General features: G+C 45.0%; 2 protein-coding genes and 1 pseudogene across 2 annotated transcripts; all 3 read right to left on the bottom strand.

Annotated features, from left to right (window-relative positions):
* Window positions 1-1,984: 1,984 nt before the first annotated feature.
* Window positions 1,985-5,490, bottom strand: LOC124655340 (putative F-box/LRR-repeat/kelch-repeat protein At1g11620). Its single transcript, XM_047194253.1, is given in 7 exon segments — window positions 1,985-2,092; window positions 2,971-3,030; window positions 3,107-3,199; window positions 3,333-3,455; window positions 3,541-4,757; window positions 4,760-4,867; window positions 5,412-5,490. Coding segments are annotated over 6 exon segments (1,629 nt in total). The 5' UTR covers window positions 4,824-4,867; window positions 5,412-5,490; the 3' UTR covers window positions 1,985-2,020.
* A 776-nt stretch (window positions 5,491-6,266) lies between these two features.
* LOC124655462 lies at window positions 6,267-11,420 on the bottom strand (annotated as a pseudogene).
* A 1,826-nt stretch (window positions 11,421-13,246) lies between these two features.
* Window positions 13,247-19,418, bottom strand: LOC124657137 (F-box protein At1g11270-like). Its single transcript, XM_047195740.1, has 5 exons — window positions 18,961-19,418; window positions 16,730-17,951; window positions 15,922-15,994; window positions 14,631-15,743; window positions 13,247-13,459 (listed from the first exon to the last, which is right to left on the bottom strand). The coding sequence occupies exons 4-5, from the start codon at window positions 15,711-15,713 to the stop codon at window positions 13,247-13,249; spliced, it is 1,296 nt and encodes a 431-aa protein (XP_047051696.1). The 5' UTR covers window positions 15,714-15,743; window positions 15,922-15,994; window positions 16,730-17,951; window positions 18,961-19,418.
* Window positions 19,419-22,668: the final 3,250 nt, after the last annotated feature.

A 22,668-nucleotide genomic window follows, 5' to 3' on the forward strand; every position in this document is an offset into this window, starting at 1 on the left:
AAAGGACACGTTTTGGAGCCGAATTGAGGACTAATACAACAACATCGTCACTGTTCCATCTAACTGCACTCAAGGCTCACTCGGCCACCTCTCGGGCACCATTAAAAAGCATTGCAACCGATGGTCCAGAAGTGTAGATTAAGTAAATCTATAGCACCATCAGTGGGGTGCCGATCACCGAGTATCGGCCTATCATTCAAGATCTATAGAAGCATCGCAACAAAAAGGGTGGTCATAAGGGCTTCGGTTTGCACCATTCCTACACGGTTCTAGTTAGAAATGAGAAGTAGGCCCACAGGAATTACGAGTCCACACGAACGAGGTCAAGGATGAGCATAGGCCAGAAGGGGCAAAGATTGCGAAGGCGAGGAATAAGAATGGGGGAGTCGGCGCCTACAAGGATGAAATTCCTGCTATGATAGAGACGGAGAACCCATTGGCGTACGAACACAAAGAAGGCATGTTGGCAAGGTGGAATGAGCTCAAGGCATTGGAGGATGAGAAGTGGAGAGTCAAGACAAGGACCGATGAGCATTGGCATGCACTTGAGGAGGAAAGACTAGCAAACGCGATGGATGCCACGCTAAGGATCTACTAGGAGCGCACTCGTCAAGTGATCCTTGCCTGTGATGATGTACATGGTGGCAGTGGTTGTGGCCTCGGTGACTATGATGATGATTTCCTCGGTGGCAATGATCGCTGATGTGTTTGATTTCATTCGTATACGATTGTAGTGGTAGATGTGGTCGTAGATCATTGATTTTGGAGGTGCTACATGGTGCCTTGACCAATGTCGTTCATTTTGGAAGAACTTGATCGATGTGATGTTTTTTTGTTTGGATGAATTTGATCGATATGGTATCTTTTAGGGTGAATTTGATCAATGTGATGACTTTTGAATGAACTCTATGCGTGTTTTAATTTGAATTATTCTATTTCGTAAACTATATGTATGTGAGAAAGGCTAAAAGATTCGGCCTAAAAAGATATAAGGAGTTAAATATAAGCTATAGGTTAGGTGCGGCTACCATTTAACCCCTCAAGTTAAACTCCTCTAAGTTTACTTGGTTGGGTGTTCCTCTAAATTATAAGGATCGTCAAAAGACAAATAACTTTTTTAGAAGTACTTTAGTTTCAGAAAGCAGTGTGAAAGGACTCGCGAAACGAGTATACATACGCTCTAGCCAAAGAGCGCAATGTGAGGAGGATGGGAAAGCCATGCCTGATATGATTGCATATTACCGTAATCCTTTGTACTAACCGACGTCCATACCTCTCATTTTCTTTTTGTCGTGGTGTCCTACTTTTTACATGTATACATACTCCTAATTTTTTATACATTTAGAAACGGTGGCAGAGAGAGATCAGAGGAGCTCCACGATCGCCGCTGCCATGCGACAGCATGGTTTCGCAAGGAGCGGTATATAGAGGATCATCGTTGTTTGTGGATGCCCACCTAGCGCAGGTGGGTACTGCAGTGCATCTGTTTTTTTTCTACTACTGCAGTACAAAATACCTTTCGTTCTCTTTCTCAAAGAGTGTAAACAGTCGGTTTGCCTAATACTCTTTCGTTTGAGGAATGCAGTTTTGCTCCGTAATTTGCGTGTCTGTAACCTCTAATGATGATCTGCCTTCCAAAATCGTCTGCTGCAAAGGAAACAAGTGCAAGGAATATAGAGAACGATGGATGAATCTAGATCCCATATAAACGTTTGTTATCAAGTCACAAGGTGCGTCATAAAAGCATAATAGCACAAAATGCACTATGGAGTTTTCTACATCTCAAGTTCAAACTAATTAAAATCTGTTCAGAAAATTACACGATTGTTTCTGCTTGAGGAAGGTCGTTGTTCCTATTGGATCTCTCGGGCCAAGCAGCATTGTGCGCTAGACAGTTCAAGAACTAGAAACCTCAAAGTGCAATTTACTTAATAAATAAACTGATGGAACAAGAGAGTGAATCGGCGCACAGGCAATGGTTGCACACATCCAAGCCATGGGAACATGAGTCCCAAGAAAGCTAGGTGTTACACGGAAGGTTCTCTTTTTTGTTCTTATCGTGAGTGGAAGAAACACCAGAAGTTGAAACACCCTGCCAAAAGTGAATATGAAGATAAGTGTTCGAATGGATCTAGGAACGTCCTGATAAAATATGAAACTGATCAGGTATCCTCATTGTTCTTCTTTAACAGGAAATAAGCTGCTCAATGTTGTTAAATTTTCAAGAAGATAACTCAAACCAGCACAATAAAGATGAAATATGAAAATTTCCAACCTATAAAACAATAACCTTCTTTGCCACTCACAATATTCACTGATTTAGAACTCCATGCTCGTTACTTAATCTTAGAATTAATTATGCTAAAATAAACCCCCAAAAAACTCAGCATTTACCAACTGTATAACATATTCCAGCAAACATGATAATGAAAATGCATTCGCAATGCTTTAACTTAATTTTTAGGAATCTGAATATAATAGTTAAAATTTAGAGTACGACATAGATGTACTCAAACCGTAATGAATAGATTAAATTTTGTATGTTGTAAAATATGTGGACTGCTAGATTAAAAGCACCGCCAGTTCTGTTAGATAACTCAATTTTTTTCGAGGAATGACGGCCACCGCTTGTTATTTTTATTACCCAAAAACGACTTAGCAGTCAATCCATCTTACATGGAGGTGATAGATAACTCAATTAAACAAGGCTGTACAACCAACTAGCAAAAAGTAACAGAATACAAGCAGTTGCATAAGATTACGTTGTCAAGGCAAATAATAACATTTTTTGGGAAGTCATTTGTTTATATGAATAGGGAGAACACAGCTAAGTTGCTTATTTCTCAAGATAAATTAATTGCCTTAGTTATTATTATGGTAAACATGAGAAGTCAGAAAAAAGAACCGAGTAAAAAGCAACTAGGACAAAACATGAATAACGTAGAAGTTAGAAGCCCTGCAAAAGTTTACCTGCTCGGATGTATAACTTCTTACAATACTAGAGATGTTATCTTGTGCCTGCGAAATGGCCTATAGGAAAGCCAACATTTGTCAAATTTTCCATATTTCAACAAGAGTCATTGGCTAGTATACAAGCACACTGTACCTGAATTCTGCGATTCATCTTATATGAACGCAACCGTAACTCCTGCTTGTCCCGTTTCTGTTCCACCCAATTAAGCCGTCGGAGGAACCTTGGCTATTGGACATATGTTAACACACTAGTTACAACACACTCTAAAAATTATTATACCTTTGGGCTCAAATAATTATTAATGTCTAAAATGCAAAAAGTATGGTAGCATCCAGTCTATCATTAAGTAGATAATTACCTGATTAGGTTTTTCTGGCTTGTGGTGCAACACCTGATTGAGCTCCGTGCGTACACGTTCAGATATAGCAAGTGGCTTATCCACCAACACCTGATACATTTTAACCACTCTTTCTGCGAGTTCCTACAAAATGGCAAATTCATTGTTTGTTAAATTTTCAAAAAATGAAAGAATATTCATCAAGGCAAATAAAGTTTGGCCAACATACAGATAAGTCATGCTCCTCTTTGTGGACGTTGGTCCGCAACTTCTCTACTTCGCGACGCTCATTCTCCCATGCCTCCCACTTCTTTGATTGCCAGCCTAATTGCTGTTTTGGTTTACGCACAATGCCAACCTTCTTGTATGCATCTAAACATACGAGGGACTTAACACAGATGTAGGATTGCATGTTGTACAACCTCCGGGGGCTGACGTCTAACAGCTGTGCTGTCTTACTGAAGCTATAGTCAAAGTTCTCACCAATCAACTCGTACGAACTTGCCCTGAAGTTGCTCTGTGTGAGGATCCTACCCCTATGACCAAAATGTGGACCCGGAATGTAAACTGGTGGGTTCTTAATATTGTACTTCCGGCTCCACCTTTGCTCTACTGGGTTGTCAAGTGTCCAGATGTGCAGCTCAGCAAGAAGAATTTTTAAATCGTAGCGATCAGTTTGAGCAGTTACTATACATAATTTCCCATCTATATCTCTGATCAACAACCTACGAGGACCCAAATAATCTGCTGGCAGTTGTATCGTTGTAAAACTTTCATCACTGAGATCAAAGGACATGACTGCATGCCGCCAGCTAGCTGTCTTGTCTCGAGTCAACCAATACACTGTGCCATCAACACTGACAACCCCTGAGGTTCTCGCACTGTCCAAGCTAAGAGGTTCTGGTGTTGGGATATCTCTCCATTTCTCACCACCAAGCGTGTAAACTTGAATGACACTGAAGTGTTTATAACTGGGGCGGCCCTCAACGGAATCAGCAAGGAAGTGTGTAATCTTGTATTCTTTTGTCACGGGATGGAATCCAAAGCTGTAGAAAGAGTAGTGGTGGCCTCTCGCATTCTTGGCAGGTTTCTCAAGATACAGACACTCACGGGTTGCAAGGTTAGCTATCTTGATTGTTGATGTGTTTGTGTATAAGGCAAGAAGTCCATTGCACGAGCCAAAAAGGTAATCATCAGGCCCAATCACCGGCAACACGTATACAGACGGTGACCAGGTTTCATCGATGAGGATACCCTCGCTGGGGTAGGGCTCGCCCGAAACCAAACCTTGCGGGAAGAATAGAAGGGCATACCGGTGCGCATGCCGGAGTTGTGTTGCGACAAACTCGGGATCCCGGATGAAGTTGAGCCAGCGCTTGCAGACGCCGACGCACCTCAGCAGAGTGCTCACCGGAAGGCTCAGAAATATCTTCTCAATGAGATCTTCGGGAGGCGGTTTATGATGCATTCCTCGCTGATTCGCCTCTTTGGATCGGGTTCTTCAGTGGCCATAGCGAGCCCGCAACGTTGAGGCAGTTGGGCTCTAGCAAATCCGTCTGCAAACGCACATTTAAATAAATGAGATAGGGCATCGTATTGTACTGCTTGAAGTTTGGCTCAAAGAATACTATAGTAGGTAGTAGCAAGAAACAGATAATTGAATAATTTTGTGGGCAAAGAAAGAAGACAGAAATGCACACATGTTTGTCTGGCTTCCAAGATTTATTTACCAAACCGAAACCGACCACGTCTCGAAATCTCTGCCGCATTACCAACGAAATAAACTCCTGCTCGCCAAGCAATAAGTTTAACAAGTTGTCATTACCAAACTATTAATCCCGCAGGAAACAAAATCAAAGTAGCGTCCTCTCTGATGTATACCCAAAATTCAGTTTTATAGCTGCAGTGTGAAATCCAACGAACATACGTGCGCCCTCCATACGGGGCCTCTATCCCGCAACGGACGGCAGGTAACTAGGAAGTATAAACCCTAGGCTAGCCGCCATTAATTACAGACGGAGCACGCACAAGAAGGGCATCGGGGGGATGAAGCATCAGCAAGCAAAAGATGAAATCGATGGGAGGGGGATTCACACTCACGAGCAGGATTAGGATCAGGCGATCTCCACGGCGGCCGCCATGCGATGCGAGCGCTCTCCGCTCGACGGTGGATGGATTTCCAGCCGCCCCTCAGGTGATGAAATGATTTGCGCCGCTTCCCCCGTCTTCGGGCTGCAGTTGCGGTTCCGGAGATTCGCGAAGGTAGTTCAGTATTGTGTAGAGGCCCAGGTTCGGCCCAGTCAACGGAATAGTACGTCACTGCCTTTCTCCATTCCACTCACAGGCAAATACGTATGTACTGAGGACAATACAGAGAATATGAAGTCCGTAACCATGTTTGGTTACTTAGGGGCATGAGCAATGGTGGTATACACAACTAGCTGCTCCATGTAAAAAAGGTGTCAGAAGCAACATGGTCAATTTTATCTCTCCAATGGAAGCTATAACTTTAGCCAGAAAAAAGAGAGAAGGGACCCCACAAATATGACACTATGTATCTCTTTCTCTCTCCAAAAAAACATGCTTTTTAGGTTTAAGATCTCACTTCTTGAAAAGGAAGCTGCCTCCTCATCCGAACCTACTTTGGACCATCCGAACCTAGTTAAAGGTGTGAGGCAGTACCTCTAGGGCAGTGCATGCCCTTAGATCTCAACCAAAAAGATGTCAGTTCTACCATTGACGAGGCATTTATTTTTATTTTTTTCATGAAAAGGACAAAACTTACCAATTTTCCTTGATATTACTATATCAAGAGTAGCATGAGTTCTGAAGTTACATATTTATATTCACAATGTTTTAGATTTAAATATAAATTTTCTTTTGAATAGGACTATTCGTATGTCTCCCACTGTTTCTACTGCAAAATAGATTTCGTTCTCCTTCGAAGAAAACACATTTCGTCCGATATTTTTGCAACATAATCTGCGCATTTGTAGACTCAGTCTCCGCTTCAAAGGACAGTAATGCACAAAAAATTGTTTCCAGGAGTACGGATAAACGTCTGTGGATATTAGTTTACAACAGCAAGTGCATAGAAAAACAATAACAGAATATAAAGCCAGTCTAGCGTTTGTTGAATCTCAAGTTTTTAAACATGGCAAACTGCTTAAAATGTGTTGAGTTAATTAGATGACTGTTTCGTTTCTGTTTCAGGCAAGACCACTAGTATCTCTCAGGAAAAGCACCATTCGGCAATGTGATGACAAGCAAACTAATGGAACAAGAAGCCGAATCAGTGCATGGACAAAGGTTGCGCACATCCATTCCGAGAGTCTCCTTGTAGAAAAAGTTTAACATGGACGGTTCTCTTCTTAGTTCTTCTTATCATCAGTGGAAGAAACGTCAGGAATTGAAATACCCTGCCAAAGGTGAATATGGATCAGATATCAAATACAGGAAGTCCAGAAATGTCCGCGACTTCCATCCCCTTTGTGTAGGAACATCTCGATCAAATAAGACAATCATATATCCTCATGTTCTTCTCTAACAGGAGATAACTGGCTCAAATTCAAGAACATAACTCAAACCATAACAATACATATAAAATATGAAAATGTATAACCAATATGACAAACAATATTCTTTGCTACTCACAATATTCTTTGATTTAGAAGTCTGTGCTTGCTACTTAATTTCAGAATTACTTAAGTTTAAAAAAAGTTGCATTGCTCAATTAGCACAACTATGTCAGCATGTACAATAGTACAACGTATTCCAGCACATGTGAAAACAGAAGTGCATGCACCTCTATATACATGTTGGGTCTGCAATATTAGAATATAGCATAATTTTTTGGGAAAGTACAGACATTAATCTTTAAATCACAACATAAAGTACTGTTGAGTATATGAACCCAAACCATAATGAATAAATTGAATTTCTGTATTATGTAAAATATGTGACAGCTAGATTAAGAGCACATTGAGTTCAATATGTAGATAACTTTAGCTTCAATTAAACAAAACTACGCAACTAGCAAAAGGTAGCAAAATAAAAACAGGCGCACAAGATTGTGTTTGCCATGGAAAATAATCACATTTTAGTTGGGAAGTCATCCATTTTTAGGAATAGAAAAAACACAGCTAAGTTGCTTATTTCTCAAGATATGTTAATTGCCATAGTTATCACAGCAAATGAGACCAATAAGTAACAAAAAAGAACCATGTAACAAGAATTAGCAGAAAACATGGATAACACAGAAGTTAGATGGCTCGCAAAAGATTACCTGATCCAAAAGATGACTTCTTGAAATACTACAGATGTTATGATGTGCTTTCTTAATGGCCTATAGGAAGGTCAACTTTTATCAAATTTAGCATATTTCAACAACATTCCAAAATAATGTTTACTAGCAAATCAATAAATACAAGCACATTGTACCTCAAATCTGCCAATCATCTCCTTTGAACGTGATATTAACTCCTCCGCGTCCCGTATAAGTTCTACCCAATTAAGCCGCTGGAGGAATCTTGGCTATATGACACTTGTTAAGACACTAGTTGCAACACACTTAAAATACTATTATGCCTTTGGCCTCAAATAACAGTGAGTGTTTTGAACAAAAAAGCGAGAAGTGTGGTACCATCCATTCTTTCAGTATAGAATTACCTGGTTTGTATTTTCTAGCTTGTCTTGCAACACCTGATTCAGTTCCATGCGTACACGTTCTGCTATTTCATGTTGCTTATCCTCCCAAAACTGATACATTTCAACCATTTGGTCCACGACTTCCTACAAAATGGCAAGTTAGCAGTTCGTCACATCTTCAAAAACAATCAGTATTCATCAAGGCTAATAAAGCTTTGGCCAACATACAAGGAACTTCTGCTCAAGTTTGTGGATTCTGCTCCGCATCTTCTCGATCTTTTTTCGCGAAAACGCAAAAGACTTGCGTTTCGATGCATTGATAGAAAGAGAAAGGTTATATGTACATGTCCACGAAGGGACCAACACCCCGCGTTACAACTCGACCCAGGAAAGGAGACCTAGTCTAAGGCAGGAGGTGCCGGACACCCCGGGCTCCCGCTCTCGCCCACTGTTGCGCCTCGGTCTTGATGTCGTTGAGCAAGGAAGCCACCGAAGGTTGTGCGTTATCAAAGATCGCAGCATTCCGGTGTTTCCAGATCCACCACGCCGTGAGCATGATTATCGACGAAGTACCTTTGCGCAACTGGCGGGGAGCGGTCCGCACCGCCTGTGACCACCACTCCGCGAAGTCCCCCTCCGAAGCCGGAGGCCCCGAGGTGGATCGGATCCACGAAAGGACCTCGAACCAGATTGTCCTGGAGAATGAGCATCCAAGTGAGCAGGTGCGTCATAGTCTCCTCGGATTGGTCACACAGCGGGCATCGGGGCGCATGCGGTAATCCCCGACGCCCCAGCCTTTCACCCGTCCAACACCTGTCCGCACAGGCCAGCCAAAGGAAGAATTTCACCCTAGGAGGCGCCCATGATCTCCAGTTCAACTCCCAAGATGCTGAGGTAATTCCCCCCTGGAAGAGGGCCTCATAGCAAGAGTGGGATGTGTACTGGCCATCCGTCGTCCACAACCAGGTCAACGTGTCCTGTTCTTCCGAGAGCTGGATTTCCCTCAATCTGACCCATAGTTGCACGTATTGCCATAGTGCAAGGGGAGATGGTGCTCCAGCTATGTCGGGGATCCAGGTGCGGTCCACCGGCGCTCGCCGCACCGTACGCACCTTCCTCGCGCCGCTTAGGAACCAGCCGCAAACACCTCCGGCGCCATCTCCTTGATGGACCTCGCCATCCGCCCGCCGGTCCTCCCAAAAAGGGCGGACTCTCCGTTCCCGGTGTCATCGAGGTAGAAGCCGCAAAAATGTCTAGCTCCGCCTTCGAGAACCGCATATCCAGCCCGCGCCATGGTCGCCGGGGGTCCGTGTGCATCCTCCATAACCAGCCGCACCCTAAGACTTATGGCCATCCGTGCCGGTCGGGAATTCCCAACCCCCTAGGTGGAGTGGCCGGCACACCCTTGCCCAGCTCACGTGACGCGTGACCTCCGTTGGCCTCTGCACGGCCCACCCAGAGGAACCCTCGCAGGATCTTGTTGATCTGTCTGAGGGTCTTTTTGTTCAGGGCAAGAACCATCAGCTGGTGCAGCGGGATTGCCGCGAGCACAGCTCGGATCAGCGTCAAACGTCCGGCTTGCGGCATCATGGATGCCCGCCAAGTGGGCAGTTTGTCAGCTATCCTGTCCAAGAGCGGCTGGAAGGTCTCGGCCGGCAGACGCCTAGTGGACAGGGGGATACCCAAGTATTTCACCGGAAAAGGCGCTAGCTGGCACCCCATGTGCCCTGCAGCAGCCACAGCCTCCGCGTCCGAGCAGGCGATCGGAGACACCGAGCACTTAGCAAAGTTGGTGCGTAGGCCAGACGCCTGTCCAAAAATCTCCAGGACTTCACGGACCACACCCAACTCTACCTCGTCCGGGTGACAGAAGATCACCACAACATGCATCTTCTCGATCTCACAAAGCTCATTCTCCCATGCCCTCCACTTCTTCAATTGCCAGCCTACTTGCTGTTTTGGTCTACGCACAATGCCAGCCTTCTTGTATACATCTAAACATACAAGCGACTTCACACATATGTAGGATTGCATGCTGTACATCTTGTGGGGTCTGAAATCAAACAGCTCTGCCATCTTACTGAAGCTAATCTCAATGTTCTCACCAATCAACTCGTACGAACCCACGCTGCTGAAGCTCTGTGCGAGGATTCTATCCCTGTGAACAAATTGTGGACCTGGAATGTAATTTGGTGGGTTCTTAATATTGTACTTCTGGCTCCACCTTTGCTCTACTAGGTTGTCAAGTGTCCAGATCTGCAGCTCACCAAGAAGAATGCTCGCATCATGACGAGCGGTTTGAGCAGTTACTATACATAATTTCCCATCTATATCTCTCATCCAGAACTTACGAGGACCAAAATAATCATGATCTTCACGTTCTACTGGCAGTTGTATCGTTGCAAAACTTTCGACCCTGAGATCAAAGGACATAAGTGTGTGCTGCCAGCTAGCTATCTTATCTTCATTTAACCAATACATTGTGCCATCGACATTGACAATCCCAGAGTTTCTCACACTGTTCAAGCTAAGAGCTTCTGGTGTTGGGACATCTTTCCATTTCTCATCACCAAATGTGTAAACTTGAATAACACAGAACTGGTCTTTATTACGGGGCGGCCCTCAACACAATCACCAAGGAAGTGTGTAATCTTGTATTCTTTTGTCACTGGATGAAATCCAAAGCTGTAGAGAGAGAAGTGATCACCTCTCATATTCTTGGCAGGTTTCTCAAGATGCATACATTCACCAGTTGTGAAGTTAGCTATTTTGATCGTTGATGTCTTTGTGTATAAGCCAAGAAGGCCATTGCACGAACCAAAAAGGAAATCATCAGGCCCAATCACCGGCACTGCATATGTTGATAGTGACCAGGTTTTGTCAATTAGGATAGCATCGCTGGGGTAAAGCTGGCCTGAAACCAAACCTTGCGGGAAGAACAGAAGGGCATAATGGTGTGCACGCTGAAGGTGTGATGTAACAAACTGGGGATCCCGGATGAAGTCGTGCCAGTGCTTGCAGACACCGACACACCTCAATAGAGTGCTCACTGGAAGCCTCAAAAATATCCGCTCAATGAGGTCTCCTGGGAGGCTGTTTATGATGCATTCCTTATTGATTTGCCTCTTTGCATTGGTTTCTCCAGTAACCATAGTGAAGGCGCAATGCCGAGGCAGCCGAGCTTCCTGATCCTTCTGCACAAACACATTTCAACAAATGAGATAAGGGCATACTTGTTAGAGTTTGGCTCAAACAATTTTAGATAGAAACAGACAATGTATGCATGTTTGTCTCGCTTCCAAGATCTATCCTCTATTACTAAATAGGAGCACCCCACTACGGTTTTGGCACCCGAAACTGGTGTCCTGTTGTGTTCCGGGTTTTTTTTTTTTGCTGGGAGTTCTCAATCCGCAGTTCAGATTTGCTTCATTTTCAGTTCCTACGAAATCCCTTGGTTTGCTCACGTAAGTGATTGATCAGTTCGTTCTGAGCCTTCCTTGTGTGTGGTAGTTTCAGTACATACAAAGGACCGCGATAGGGATGACGTTCGCTGTTTGAAGTCGATGACACAGGTCAAATCTACATGTCCTTGTCACTTTCTGTGTCTTACCCGCTTTGCTAAACAGATTCTTGATAATTTTTTGCTGTCTTCTTTCACTTCAACTACGAGGGACCATCTTACTCTGCACTGTGCAAGTTTTTTATGTTCAAATGAATATTCATCTAGGCTGAGAAACCAAATTCCAGCCTGTTATAACAGGTGGTCCTTCCCTTTTTTTTTTCTGATTTCAGGTGATCAATCTAATAGTATTGCTGTGATCCTTCTCCCTGGTTTCATGACGTGGTCTTTGTTGGGCATACTAAAAGCTAAGATCAAATTCCGAGTACTCTGGTTTTATTTTTGTATTCGGCTATGTATACCTTTTTCAAGTAAACCATCTGATGACAGTGGAATTATAAATTTGTAGGCACAAAAGAACTGTAGCAAATGGAGCAAGGCAAGTGCATTCTAGTGTCCATTTTGCATTCTCACTTCCCATACATTTATTTTATTGTTGTGGCTGCATTGTACAGATCGCAGAAATTGAAAAGTAACAGCAGGTTGATGAAGTTGAGTTGGGACTGCACCGTTTACGAGTGCGCGCCCACCCTCCAAGCTCCGGCACCTCATGCCCTCAACTATAACGTCAAGTAACAAAAAACCCTAGCCGCCATTACAAACGGACGAGTGCGGACAAGAAGGGCATCCCACAAAGGGGAGGAGGACTCACAAGCGCGATTAGGATCAGGCGAGGTCCTCGGTCGCCGTCAAGCAGGGGCTCTCCGCTCGACGGTGGATGGATATCCCCCCATCCCCACAGGCAGTGAGGACGCCGCTTGCCCCATCCTCGGCTCCGGTCGGCGGACGGCGGTTCCGGGGTTTGGCGGAGGACGAACAGATCTTATCATGTGGAGGCCCAGGTTCGGCCCAGTTAACTGAATACATTGCACTCACGTGAAATACGTTTTGGCGCTGGGCTTGCAGCTTGTGTACTTGGGTTCGTCCAGGCAATGCCGCCCTGTGCTGGACCATGTATTCTGGAATGATTTCATTTCTTTGTGCACAAATTTGTAAAAACTTTTGTATTCACTGTCATGCACTAGCCATTTGAACCAAAAGTCCAAACTGATGGAAAAGAAAAATCCAAACTGATGGAAAGGGCTAGGCAATCTACTTATACACTTCAACACCTCTCTCACGTGTGACGGGAAGACGAGAAGACAAGTCAGCACGTGTAGAGAGGCAAAGAGGCAGCGGAAGACTGGGCGCGGCAGGAGGCTGCGGGGAATTTAGAATAAATTGTGAAAGACAGGACTGGAACTAGAGACCCTGGGCTCTGATACCATATTAAGCTTCATGCACTTGCCACTTGAACCAAAAGTCTGAACTGATGAAAAGGGCTAGACAATCTACTTATACACTTCAACATTCACAACTATTTTATGAATTTTTTCTTAGATGTAGAGTATGTACTCATAAAAGAGAAAAGCTGAAGTCCGTACTCCGTAGCTAAGGTTGATAAGATACAAACTCCATTCCACGAGTGAATTAACAAAACCATCATCAACATAAAAACAGTTCTGAATATGTACAGCTAGTTACTTAGAATTCCACCAATATTTATAACATAATTCATGTTTCAGGCATGACCCTCTTCTAAAGATATCTTTCTGCCTACCTATATTGGACCATGACCGCAAATGCAGAACTGTAATCATGAACTCAGAATACAAGGCTGGCAGAAACTTTAAACTAGAGGATCTTGCTGCAACCTAATACGATCAGTAAAACCAGGTGGGGCGAGAGGCCAGTGCGGCGCGCGAACAATGGCCGCCCCGGCGTACACATCCAACGGGACAAGGGTCTCCTTGTACAGGTAGGACTGCGTCTCGTAGTACCTGTGAGGCCTGAAGTTTAGCAGTTTCACCTCACTGCACTCCTCGATCTGCATGCCGTCGCCCTGCGAGTGAATAGCATAAAACCACCACTTTGATGGTGAAATTTACCGTATACCACCACTTTCCGTTTGTGGGATAGAAAACCACCAGATTTTGCTCAGTTTTTTACGGAATGCCCTAAACGCGAATTGAACGCGAATTGACACAGTTTCTGACCGGTGGGGTCCGCTGTAAGTGATGACATGGCACAAAACTGAGCAATATCTGAGATGGAGAGGAACCCACCTATCAGCGCAATTAAAAAATATCCAAATATATACTCAGTATAAAAAAGTCTCTGCAACCGCCCCGTCCCACCGTGTGGCCGCGCGCCCCTCGCCGAGTCGGCCGCCGCCGCCGTGTGCCTCGCCGAGCCGGCCGCCGCCGACGTGCGCCTCGCCGAGCCGGCCGCCGCCGCCGTGCGCCTCGCCGAGCCGGCCGCCGCCGCCGTGCGCCTCGCCTCCGTGCCCACCGGCAGCCCACGCGCGCCTCGCCGAGCCCATCCGTCGCCGTCGCGCGCGCCTCGCCGAGCCCGCCGCCGCTCGCCTCGCCGCCGTGCCCACCCGCAGCCACGCGCGCCTCGCCGAGCCCACTCGCTGCCGCCTGCCGTGACCGCCCTCCGCCGCGAGCCTCGCCCGTGCCCGCCCGTGCCCACCCACCCGTGCGCGAATGGAGCAGAGGAGGCGGAGATGTAGGGGCCAGCGTGCTCCGGGACGGGTTGGCCATGGCGCGGTGGTGACAGGAAGGCAAGCAGCCATGCCTCGGCCGGCGCGAGATTGGCCGGACGCGGAGAAGATGACCGGAGCCAGTGGTGGTTCACGGGAGGAGATGACCCCCCAATTTTATGTTTTTTGGACTTTTTTATTTTTTATTGCAGGGTGGTTCACGGGAGGATAATAAACATCCAGCCTCACTCCCACTTTTGTTTTTTTCTAGAATTTTAGATTTTTTAATGTGGACTGACACGTGGGCCCTCTGTCCACATCAGCAAGCTACTGTGCAGTGTTGCCACCTCAGCGCTGAGTAGTAGGCCCTACTTGTCAGATTTCCTGTCAATTCGCGTTCAATTCGCGTTTAGGGCATTCCGCAAAAAACTGAGCAAAATCTGGTGGTTTTCTGTCCCGCAAACGAAAAGTGGTGGTATACGGTAAATTTCACCATCAAAGTGGTGGTTTTATGCTATTCACTCTCGCCCTGCAGATCTTGGCAGAATGCATCACCCTCGCGATCGTGCAGCAAGATCTTCTCCCCGCGGATGAAGCATGGCTGAGGGACGAACCGCGGAGCGGAGGACGGCAGATCGATGTTGTACTTCAGAAACCACCTATCTTCAGTGGGACTCTCGAGCATCCAAACGTCCATCCTTCCTGAAACCTCCGCATTGTAGCGGCGCCACCGGGGAGCGCTGCAGTTAAACGGGACAGTCACCAGGCACACCTTCTTGTCCACCTCGGTTACGTAGTAAGAGCGGTCGGGGGCCTCGCAAGGCGCGTCTATCGCCTCGCAAGCCTTGAGCGGCGGAGGCCTTAAGGTTGTGAAGGTCTCGTCCTTGAGATCGAACCTCATGACTGCCACGCCGCAGCACGTCCCTTCCTCTTCTGTGATCCAGTACATCGCGCCATCCACGTTGACGACTCCAAGGTTCACCAGGCAGCTCTCTTTTGGTGCTCTGATCTCCCTCCACCTGTCTTCTCCGAGGGTGTACACCTGGATGCTGTCGAAGCAGAACGGCTGCCCTGACGACCTGCCTTGTCGGGGCTCATGGTGGAAGTATATGAGCTTGTACTCCCCTGTCGCTGGGTGGAAGCCGAAGCTGTACAGGTAGTACAGGTCACGGAACAGTTTCCCATCCGGTTTCGAGAGATGCAGGGATTGGCCGGTCGTGGGGTTGACGATCTTCAGCGTGTACTTCCTGTAGAAGCAGAGCAGGCCGTTGCAAGATGCGAAGAGGTGGTCGTCATGTTCCATGGATGACGCTGCCCATGTTGACACGGACCATTTCTCGTCGAAGAGCTTTACACGGCCAGGCATGCCAATCTTGTGGCTGGCTGAAGCATCCACTCTAGGCAGGAAGAGGAGAAGGTGCTCAGGTGCACGACTAGCGTGTCCCATGACGAAGCAAGGGTCGAGGATTACGTCGCGCCATTGGTGGCATGTTCTGAGGAATCTAAGGAGAGAGCTGATCGGAAGCCTGAGAAGGATCTCGTGTAGGACATCTGATGTGATGCGGCTGATGCTTGCTGCATGATTTTCCATCGGCTGCTCTACCTCGACCATTTCTCCTTAGAAAGTTGTGCCTGTCAAATCCTGTAAAACACAAAAGTAAGGATCAAAGTGTGGTGGAGCACAAAAGTAGAAGCTTATAAATATATGGTGTGTTCCTTTTAGAAATTGATGAAGAGTGATTCAGTTATATAATCATGCAATCGCTTTGAAATTTTTGACAGAAGCAACACATTTCTCTATGGGGACGGATTAAGCTTACATACTCATGGACGATCGATGTTTAGTTGCAATTGCAGTTAACACACCATCCTGACCTACGTAGAACTAGTAAACTGCACATGTGCTTTGCATGTCAGGGAATTCAGGTAAGACAACAGAACAAAAATGCAGAACAATTTTAGAACTCAAATGGACATTGTTACGACATACAAATTAAATAGGTCAATCACATTTAGCGCCAAATGTGCCACCACGGTTCCAAGATAGTGCCTTAGAAACGCACTGGACAGTAATGTTCGCTGTGAGCTGATACCCATATTGATTCAGAACAACTATTTCATAGGTTTCATAATCTCTAAACTAAATTAGGCTGTGTGCAAATAAGAAGCAGTCTGAAGCATGGACACACAGAGCCAGGCATAGGACATCATTTCAAGTTCTTCGTGTTAAAGAGTTAAAGACAGCCACATGGTTCCACACTGATTTACTAATTTTAACTCTTTTCTTATACGAGAAGAGGTATGCAATGGAATCCTCGCTGCTACAAACCAGACCACATCATTCGGCATAGTTCTATACAGCTAGCACACCCCTATCAGTATCTAAAATTAGAGCAGAGTTAATTAGGCCCACTCGTGATTAGTACATCAAATAATTCAGTCTAAATTAGACTGTCTAAACATAACAAAACAAGGATCGTGTTTTGAGATTTACACGTTATAGTTACAAATATATTAGAAAAAATAAAGTGGACAGAAAAAAAATCAAAACACCTTTGTGGACATAAACACAAACACCTGGTGGTCACAATAGGCTATTAACTTGCTCATTTCAGAATACCATATTACCTATTCAAATTCTGAATGTGTAGTGTGGAGGGTAATGTGCTCAATGCGTTGCTGGGCTGCAATGGTATGGCACGGCTGATAGCACTGGCAACCCACGCGCCGAGAGGCGAAGGAACTGGAATTTCAGGCTAGCAGCAGCGCTAGCACCAGAGGGAAGAGGCGACCACCGGGCAGGGACGGCCTGACTTCAGAGTTCAGACGACAAGGGATTGGAAGCATGAGGAGGCAAGCGGTGCCAGGGAGCGGTGGTGGCCGGTGACTCGGTAAGAATCTGTAGCGGCAGCAACAGATGGTGAGGGAGGAGCGACTGGTGAAGGCCTGGCTTTGGCCGACTTGGACAGTGGCGAGGGCATCTCCAACATGGGGACCTATTTGCTAGCCAGACCTAAATCTGGCCCTGTTTTGCATCCACTCGTAGTAAAAAGCGATCTGTCGTTCAAATATAATTTTGGTTTACACACCAAGTGAAGAACCTTACTTTCAGGGCATCTGGCCCTATGAATAGGATTCAAGAATTGCTTCTCTTAAACCGATTTGGTTCAATATTGGCTATTTGAAGTGAGTCTCCAAGTGATGCCATCCTCGAAGTCTTGGTGAAGTTAAACATTCACGATAAGGGACCAAAGCTCAACAAACTGGGAGAGGTGGTCAGTGGTAAAAGGACGTGTCAAGTCAATTTTCGCAACCCAACACAAGCGTCTTCATACATTGCTTGCAAGACCTTCAAATCATATTCTTGGAAGAGGCATAGAGGAGAGGGACAATCTCAATGGGCTTCCTCCCGTCAAGCCACGGAGCTTGCTACCAAGGGTGATTGTAGTGGCGGCATAAAATATCTCCATACCCTCCTTAGAACAAGGGTGGCCGGACCCCGCCCATACTTTGCTTGCTTCTTTCCACGCAAGCCAAGGCCTTGTTGGTATATCAATTTTAGGGTGCCACGATGATAGAGAAAGAAATGTAGATTCAATGTTCAAAATTGGTACACTATAGAGGATTACAGATACACATATAAAACAACTTAGGGCATTGGATTTCCATTCTGCTAGCAAGTACACTATTTCTATTTGGTTATGCTAGATAAGTATTTGGTGTGTTTGGTGGTGCTGTTCAACATATGTGCGCTTCCAGAATTCCTTCCAAGAGAACCAGATTTGGTCGTACACGGGAGAAAAGCACTAGTTTCAGGAGAGCAGATTTGGTGCACCCAGCACCAGTGATCCTGGTTTTTCAAAAAAATGAAAATTATAGTTTTGTGATTTAAAAAATCATAAAATTTATTTCATGAATACATACATATGTCCTAAATACTCGTGTGAAGTTTTTATAGAAATTGTGTTGTATTTTGAGCTATAGAAAATTCACAAATTTGTGGCTGTGGATAGTGATAGAAAACTCAGATTTATGTCATAAATTTATTCATATTGTATAGCTCAAAATATAACATATGTATGTGTGTATTTAATTTCATATTTTTGGAATCTCGAAAATATGTTATTCAAAAACCGCGAACACTAGTTTAGTTAATAGTTATACACCTCTGGTTTCAACCTACTTGACATCTGAATTAGTTAGAATAACTCTACAAGGCTCAAGAGAAATTTAAAGTATTCTGCACAGTCTGCAGTTGAAACGAATGCATGGCTACCATTTTTCTATTAGATGCAGCTGCAACAATGGACCACAAACTGGAACAGCAAGAAGCTGATGAGCTCTACTGCCACGATGTTGGCTTATATATGCTGCCACATCCTTACTAACAATTTGAGCATATAACTGTTCCAAATATGTCTGAGAAATGAGTTATCTTTTTTTTTTAACATAAGGCCTACGGCCCGGCTTCATATATAAAGTCCCAACAGCAAACACACCAATATCCAGATTACAAGACCCAACTCCACACCACAACATAAATGAGTTAACTTTACTAGGTTCAGTTTACTGCCCCTTGAAATTGCTACAGATGAACTAAGGAAACATAGTGTGGACATAAATGTTTGGGCGCTTTCTATTGACATGTCCCTAGTTCTAAACAAAAAAAATCTTTATTCTGAAGCCTGCACGACACATGTAACATAGCACTAAAAAGCTTGTGGATACGGACCAAGGGTTCATCCTTTCGTTAGGGTTCTAGTCCAAATTGATCCAAAGTTGCAGTACACAAAACGGGGAGATGTGCAACTCCACAAAATGGGGAGGGGGGAGATTGCAGGAGTCTGAAGAGAACTTACAGAGGATTGCCTGGTATTGCTTATTTGCTTTCATCCGACTAAGCTCGCCGCCGGCCGGTCACTGACTGAATACACCAACTGGCTCGACCAGTAGGTTCCCTGGTCAAGCTGCTGTTCAGCTCCAGTGGTGTTTATTTTCTTTCTAGAAACTGCGAACTACTCTTGCGCAGGTAACACCCTAATGCTGCTTCTTCGGTTATGCTTTTAATGGAGCAGGGCTACAACCCCTTTTTATCTAAAACAGATGAGATGCTTACAAAGGAATATTGCACAGGTAAGAGGCCGCCGTGTCCACAAGATTCGCGCTGTGATACTCTCTCACACGCAAGAGCTTCTTCACTCAGTTGTCAGTACTGACCAAATTAGCCACTGTAGCCACTAGCTTGGCACCGTGATTCTCTCTTACACGCAAGTGATTCGTGTTCACTCCAGTGCATCCCAAATAAGCAGCCGTGGCCGCATGATTCGCACGCTTATCCCGAAAAGTTCTTTTGGATCATGGGCACCAGTGATCTCAGTGTATTAAAAAATTTGAAAATTATATTTATATATTTCAAAAAATTATGTTGCAAAATTCTAAAAGTAGCCAATGATGTATTCCACTAACATATAAAATCTCAATTACAAATATTTTGTTTTCTGAGCTACACAAAAATGACAAATTCTAAATTTTTTTGGAGATTTGAATCACTATACTCAGATCCACAAATTTGTTATTTTTGTGCAGTCCAAAATACAAATTATTTCCAGTTGAAAATTTACACGTTTGTGGGATATAATACTGACTACATCATGATTTATTTTCAGATTTTTATAAAATTAAAAAATATAATTTTTAATTACTTTTTTGAAAAGGGATCACTGGAGCTCAGGTGCACCAAATCTCTGTCCCGCTTATCCTCTCTATCTTACACGCAAGTGCCTCTTCACCACTAGCTTTTTCGTGTATACACTTGTTCGCCACCAGTAGAAAATGAAGTTCAGCAAATGTCAACGTCTCAACAAAAAGTTCAGCAGATATAAGGACATAGGCCCAACAAAGGCCCAATTACTCAGATGGTACTATAGATTCCGGGGATTTCCATCCTTTTCCAAAAAAAAAAAGTGGTAGTGAAAAAATAAGAAGACAAAACGAATAGGCTTGTTTTTTTTCGTGAAAAGGACCTTCGCTCTATCAATCATCATCAATAGAGAACGTCAACGATAATAAAAGTTATAGATAGATCTTTGGACCACCTAGCGAAGACTACGAACACTGAACCGAGTCGAAGGCGCACCGCTGTCTTAGCCCCTCCATCACCAGAGTCAGATAAACTTTGTCGAAGTAGAGCTCATTGTAGAAGTCGGACGGGAATTCGTCATGCTAAGGCTCCAAATAACCAAATCGGAAGAGCCGAACTGTAACCACACATACCCACACATGCGAACACGAAAATAGATCAAATCCCAAGAGATCCTAGAATCGCGCTTCTCATGCTAGCCCCGCTGCCGGGCAGGGATGGCAATGGGTACTCACGACCCGCGTACACGCTGGGTAAAAATTCCAATAGGCGTACGGATATGGGACAAAAAAAATACCCATAGATTTGTAAATGAAAATATCTTACACATCAGGTAGAGCGGGTACAGGTATGGGACCATATAAGTCATAACTCATACGGGCATGCCCACTTACCCGTGAAAATTTGGCAAGTGGGTTGCCATAATATTCTAAAGTACTTAATTTTCCTCCTAATCACCTTCTTCACGTTGCTACGATGAACCTCACGCCTCCCGATCTCACAACCGTTGCTTGGTTAGTGAGGATGAGGATTATACTCCTATTTAAAATCGCTTCACCTCGTGTCATATGATTGTTGTGGTCCATATCATCTTTACGTGATCACATTCCGATGTGTTGTTGTTTATGATCAAGTGTGTGTGTGTGTTTATGAGAATGTGTGTTATTTATAATATGCTCTTGTTTGTAAATGTATGTTGATGTTAAAAATACGATGTTTTCACAAATTTTGGTTATGCGTTGTTATTTACATTTTTTGGTCAATTTTATGTGTTGTAAGCGCGGGTATTTTTACCTGTGGATATCCGTTTACTCTGTTCGGAGACGTGTCTAGAAAAAAAACCTACCCGTTAACAGTTATGGATACAAGTGACGGGCAAGATCAAAAAGTGATGGGTATCGATGTAGGATGACTCTACCCTACCCATATCCATACCCTGGTGTGCCGTCCCTAGCCGGACTCCGGCAAGGGCCGTTCCCTTCAGACGCGATACGGGTCTCGCTCACTCGCGGATACTTGTCAGCCGGGCGGCGAACACATGTCACAGCAATTCAAGGTAGGTGACGGGACAGGCAGTCAAGGCCACGCACGCACGCCCCACCTGCGCTGGAGCGTGACGGGGCGCTCGTCGACAGGCGACAGCTCGGACAGGCACACCACGGGCACGCGGCGGCCCTGGTCCACCCAGCCAGCAGCATCGGCGTCAAGCGGCGTGGCCGGCCCCGCCATGCTTGGCGCGATCGAGCGGGCGGTGCATGCTCCGCTTCGGGACAGCGCCACGTTGCTCTCGCGCGCCTCGCTCTCGCCCAGAAAGGCAAGCCACGTGACCCCCCGTGGCGCCGCGCTGTGTGCACCGCAGCGCTCGGACGGCCGCCGGAAAGCAGCGACGGCGACGGCCGTGCGTGCGTCAGCGGCGACCGTCTCTCTATCCTCTCGTCGGTGCGGCGAAGAAGAACGCGGTTGCTTTGCGCGCACGGCCGCCGGCCTCGCGACGGACGGGGCCTACCGGTTTAACCATGCGGTGCCGGTCACCATCTTGAATTCTTGATCCAGGCCACGGGAGTTATCTGAAGCTGCGCGCTATACTGTCTGAAACCAAGTATCACCACGGAAGTTGTACAAACATAAAACTGTCGCCATGGAATCTTGTAAGCTACTACGTACATATATAACCGAGTGTGGAACCGTCAGCATGGAGTGTTCGAGACGCGCGTATAATTTTCAAAGAACCAAATACTACCGAGATATATTTTACTTAAAGATATATCTATGTTTAAAAAAAGGTGAGACAAAGTACAACCTGAAGTTTTGTGTTAACGATGGTTGGACTCCCATCGGTTGCCTATTGCCTGTGTATATACTAAGGATATGTCAGCATCAGCTAAGTACATGGAGTAGGTTACAACTTACAACGACAAAGAGGAACTCGGGGATCAAGCTAATATTTATAAATCAGATTAATTAGCTCGTTTGCATTGATGCCTATCTAGACAAACAACCTCTGGTTCTATCTCTAACATCAACGTGACAAGTGACAACATAATTGGCCGGTATACTAACACCTCTCCTCAATAGCAACCTCTTTTTAGATTGAGATTGTGCTTAAACTCTTCAAGTTTTCGTGTTAGTAGAGCCTTGGTGAATCCATCTGCCACTGATCGTTATAAGGAATGAATCAATTGAGTCTTCAGTTGTTTAGTTGCTACTCTTTCTCTTTTAAAATAAAAATCAATTTCAATGTGTTTTGGTTATGGCATGGAAGTTTGATCTCTTTGGACTCCAAGTTTTATAAAAAATAAAACTACTATTACCATGAAATCTCGCAAGCGGCTCATACATATATATAATTGAGCGTGCAAGCGTCAGCATAATGCATTCGAGACCAACGTAATTTTCAAACAAACAAAACATATGAGGGAAGGGCATC

Source organism: Lolium rigidum, chromosome 5 (genome assembly GCF_022539505.1).
Source record: "Lolium rigidum isolate FL_2022 chromosome 5, APGP_CSIRO_Lrig_0.1, whole genome shotgun sequence".
Lineage (NCBI taxonomy): Eukaryota > Viridiplantae > Streptophyta > Magnoliopsida > Poales > Poaceae > Lolium > Lolium rigidum.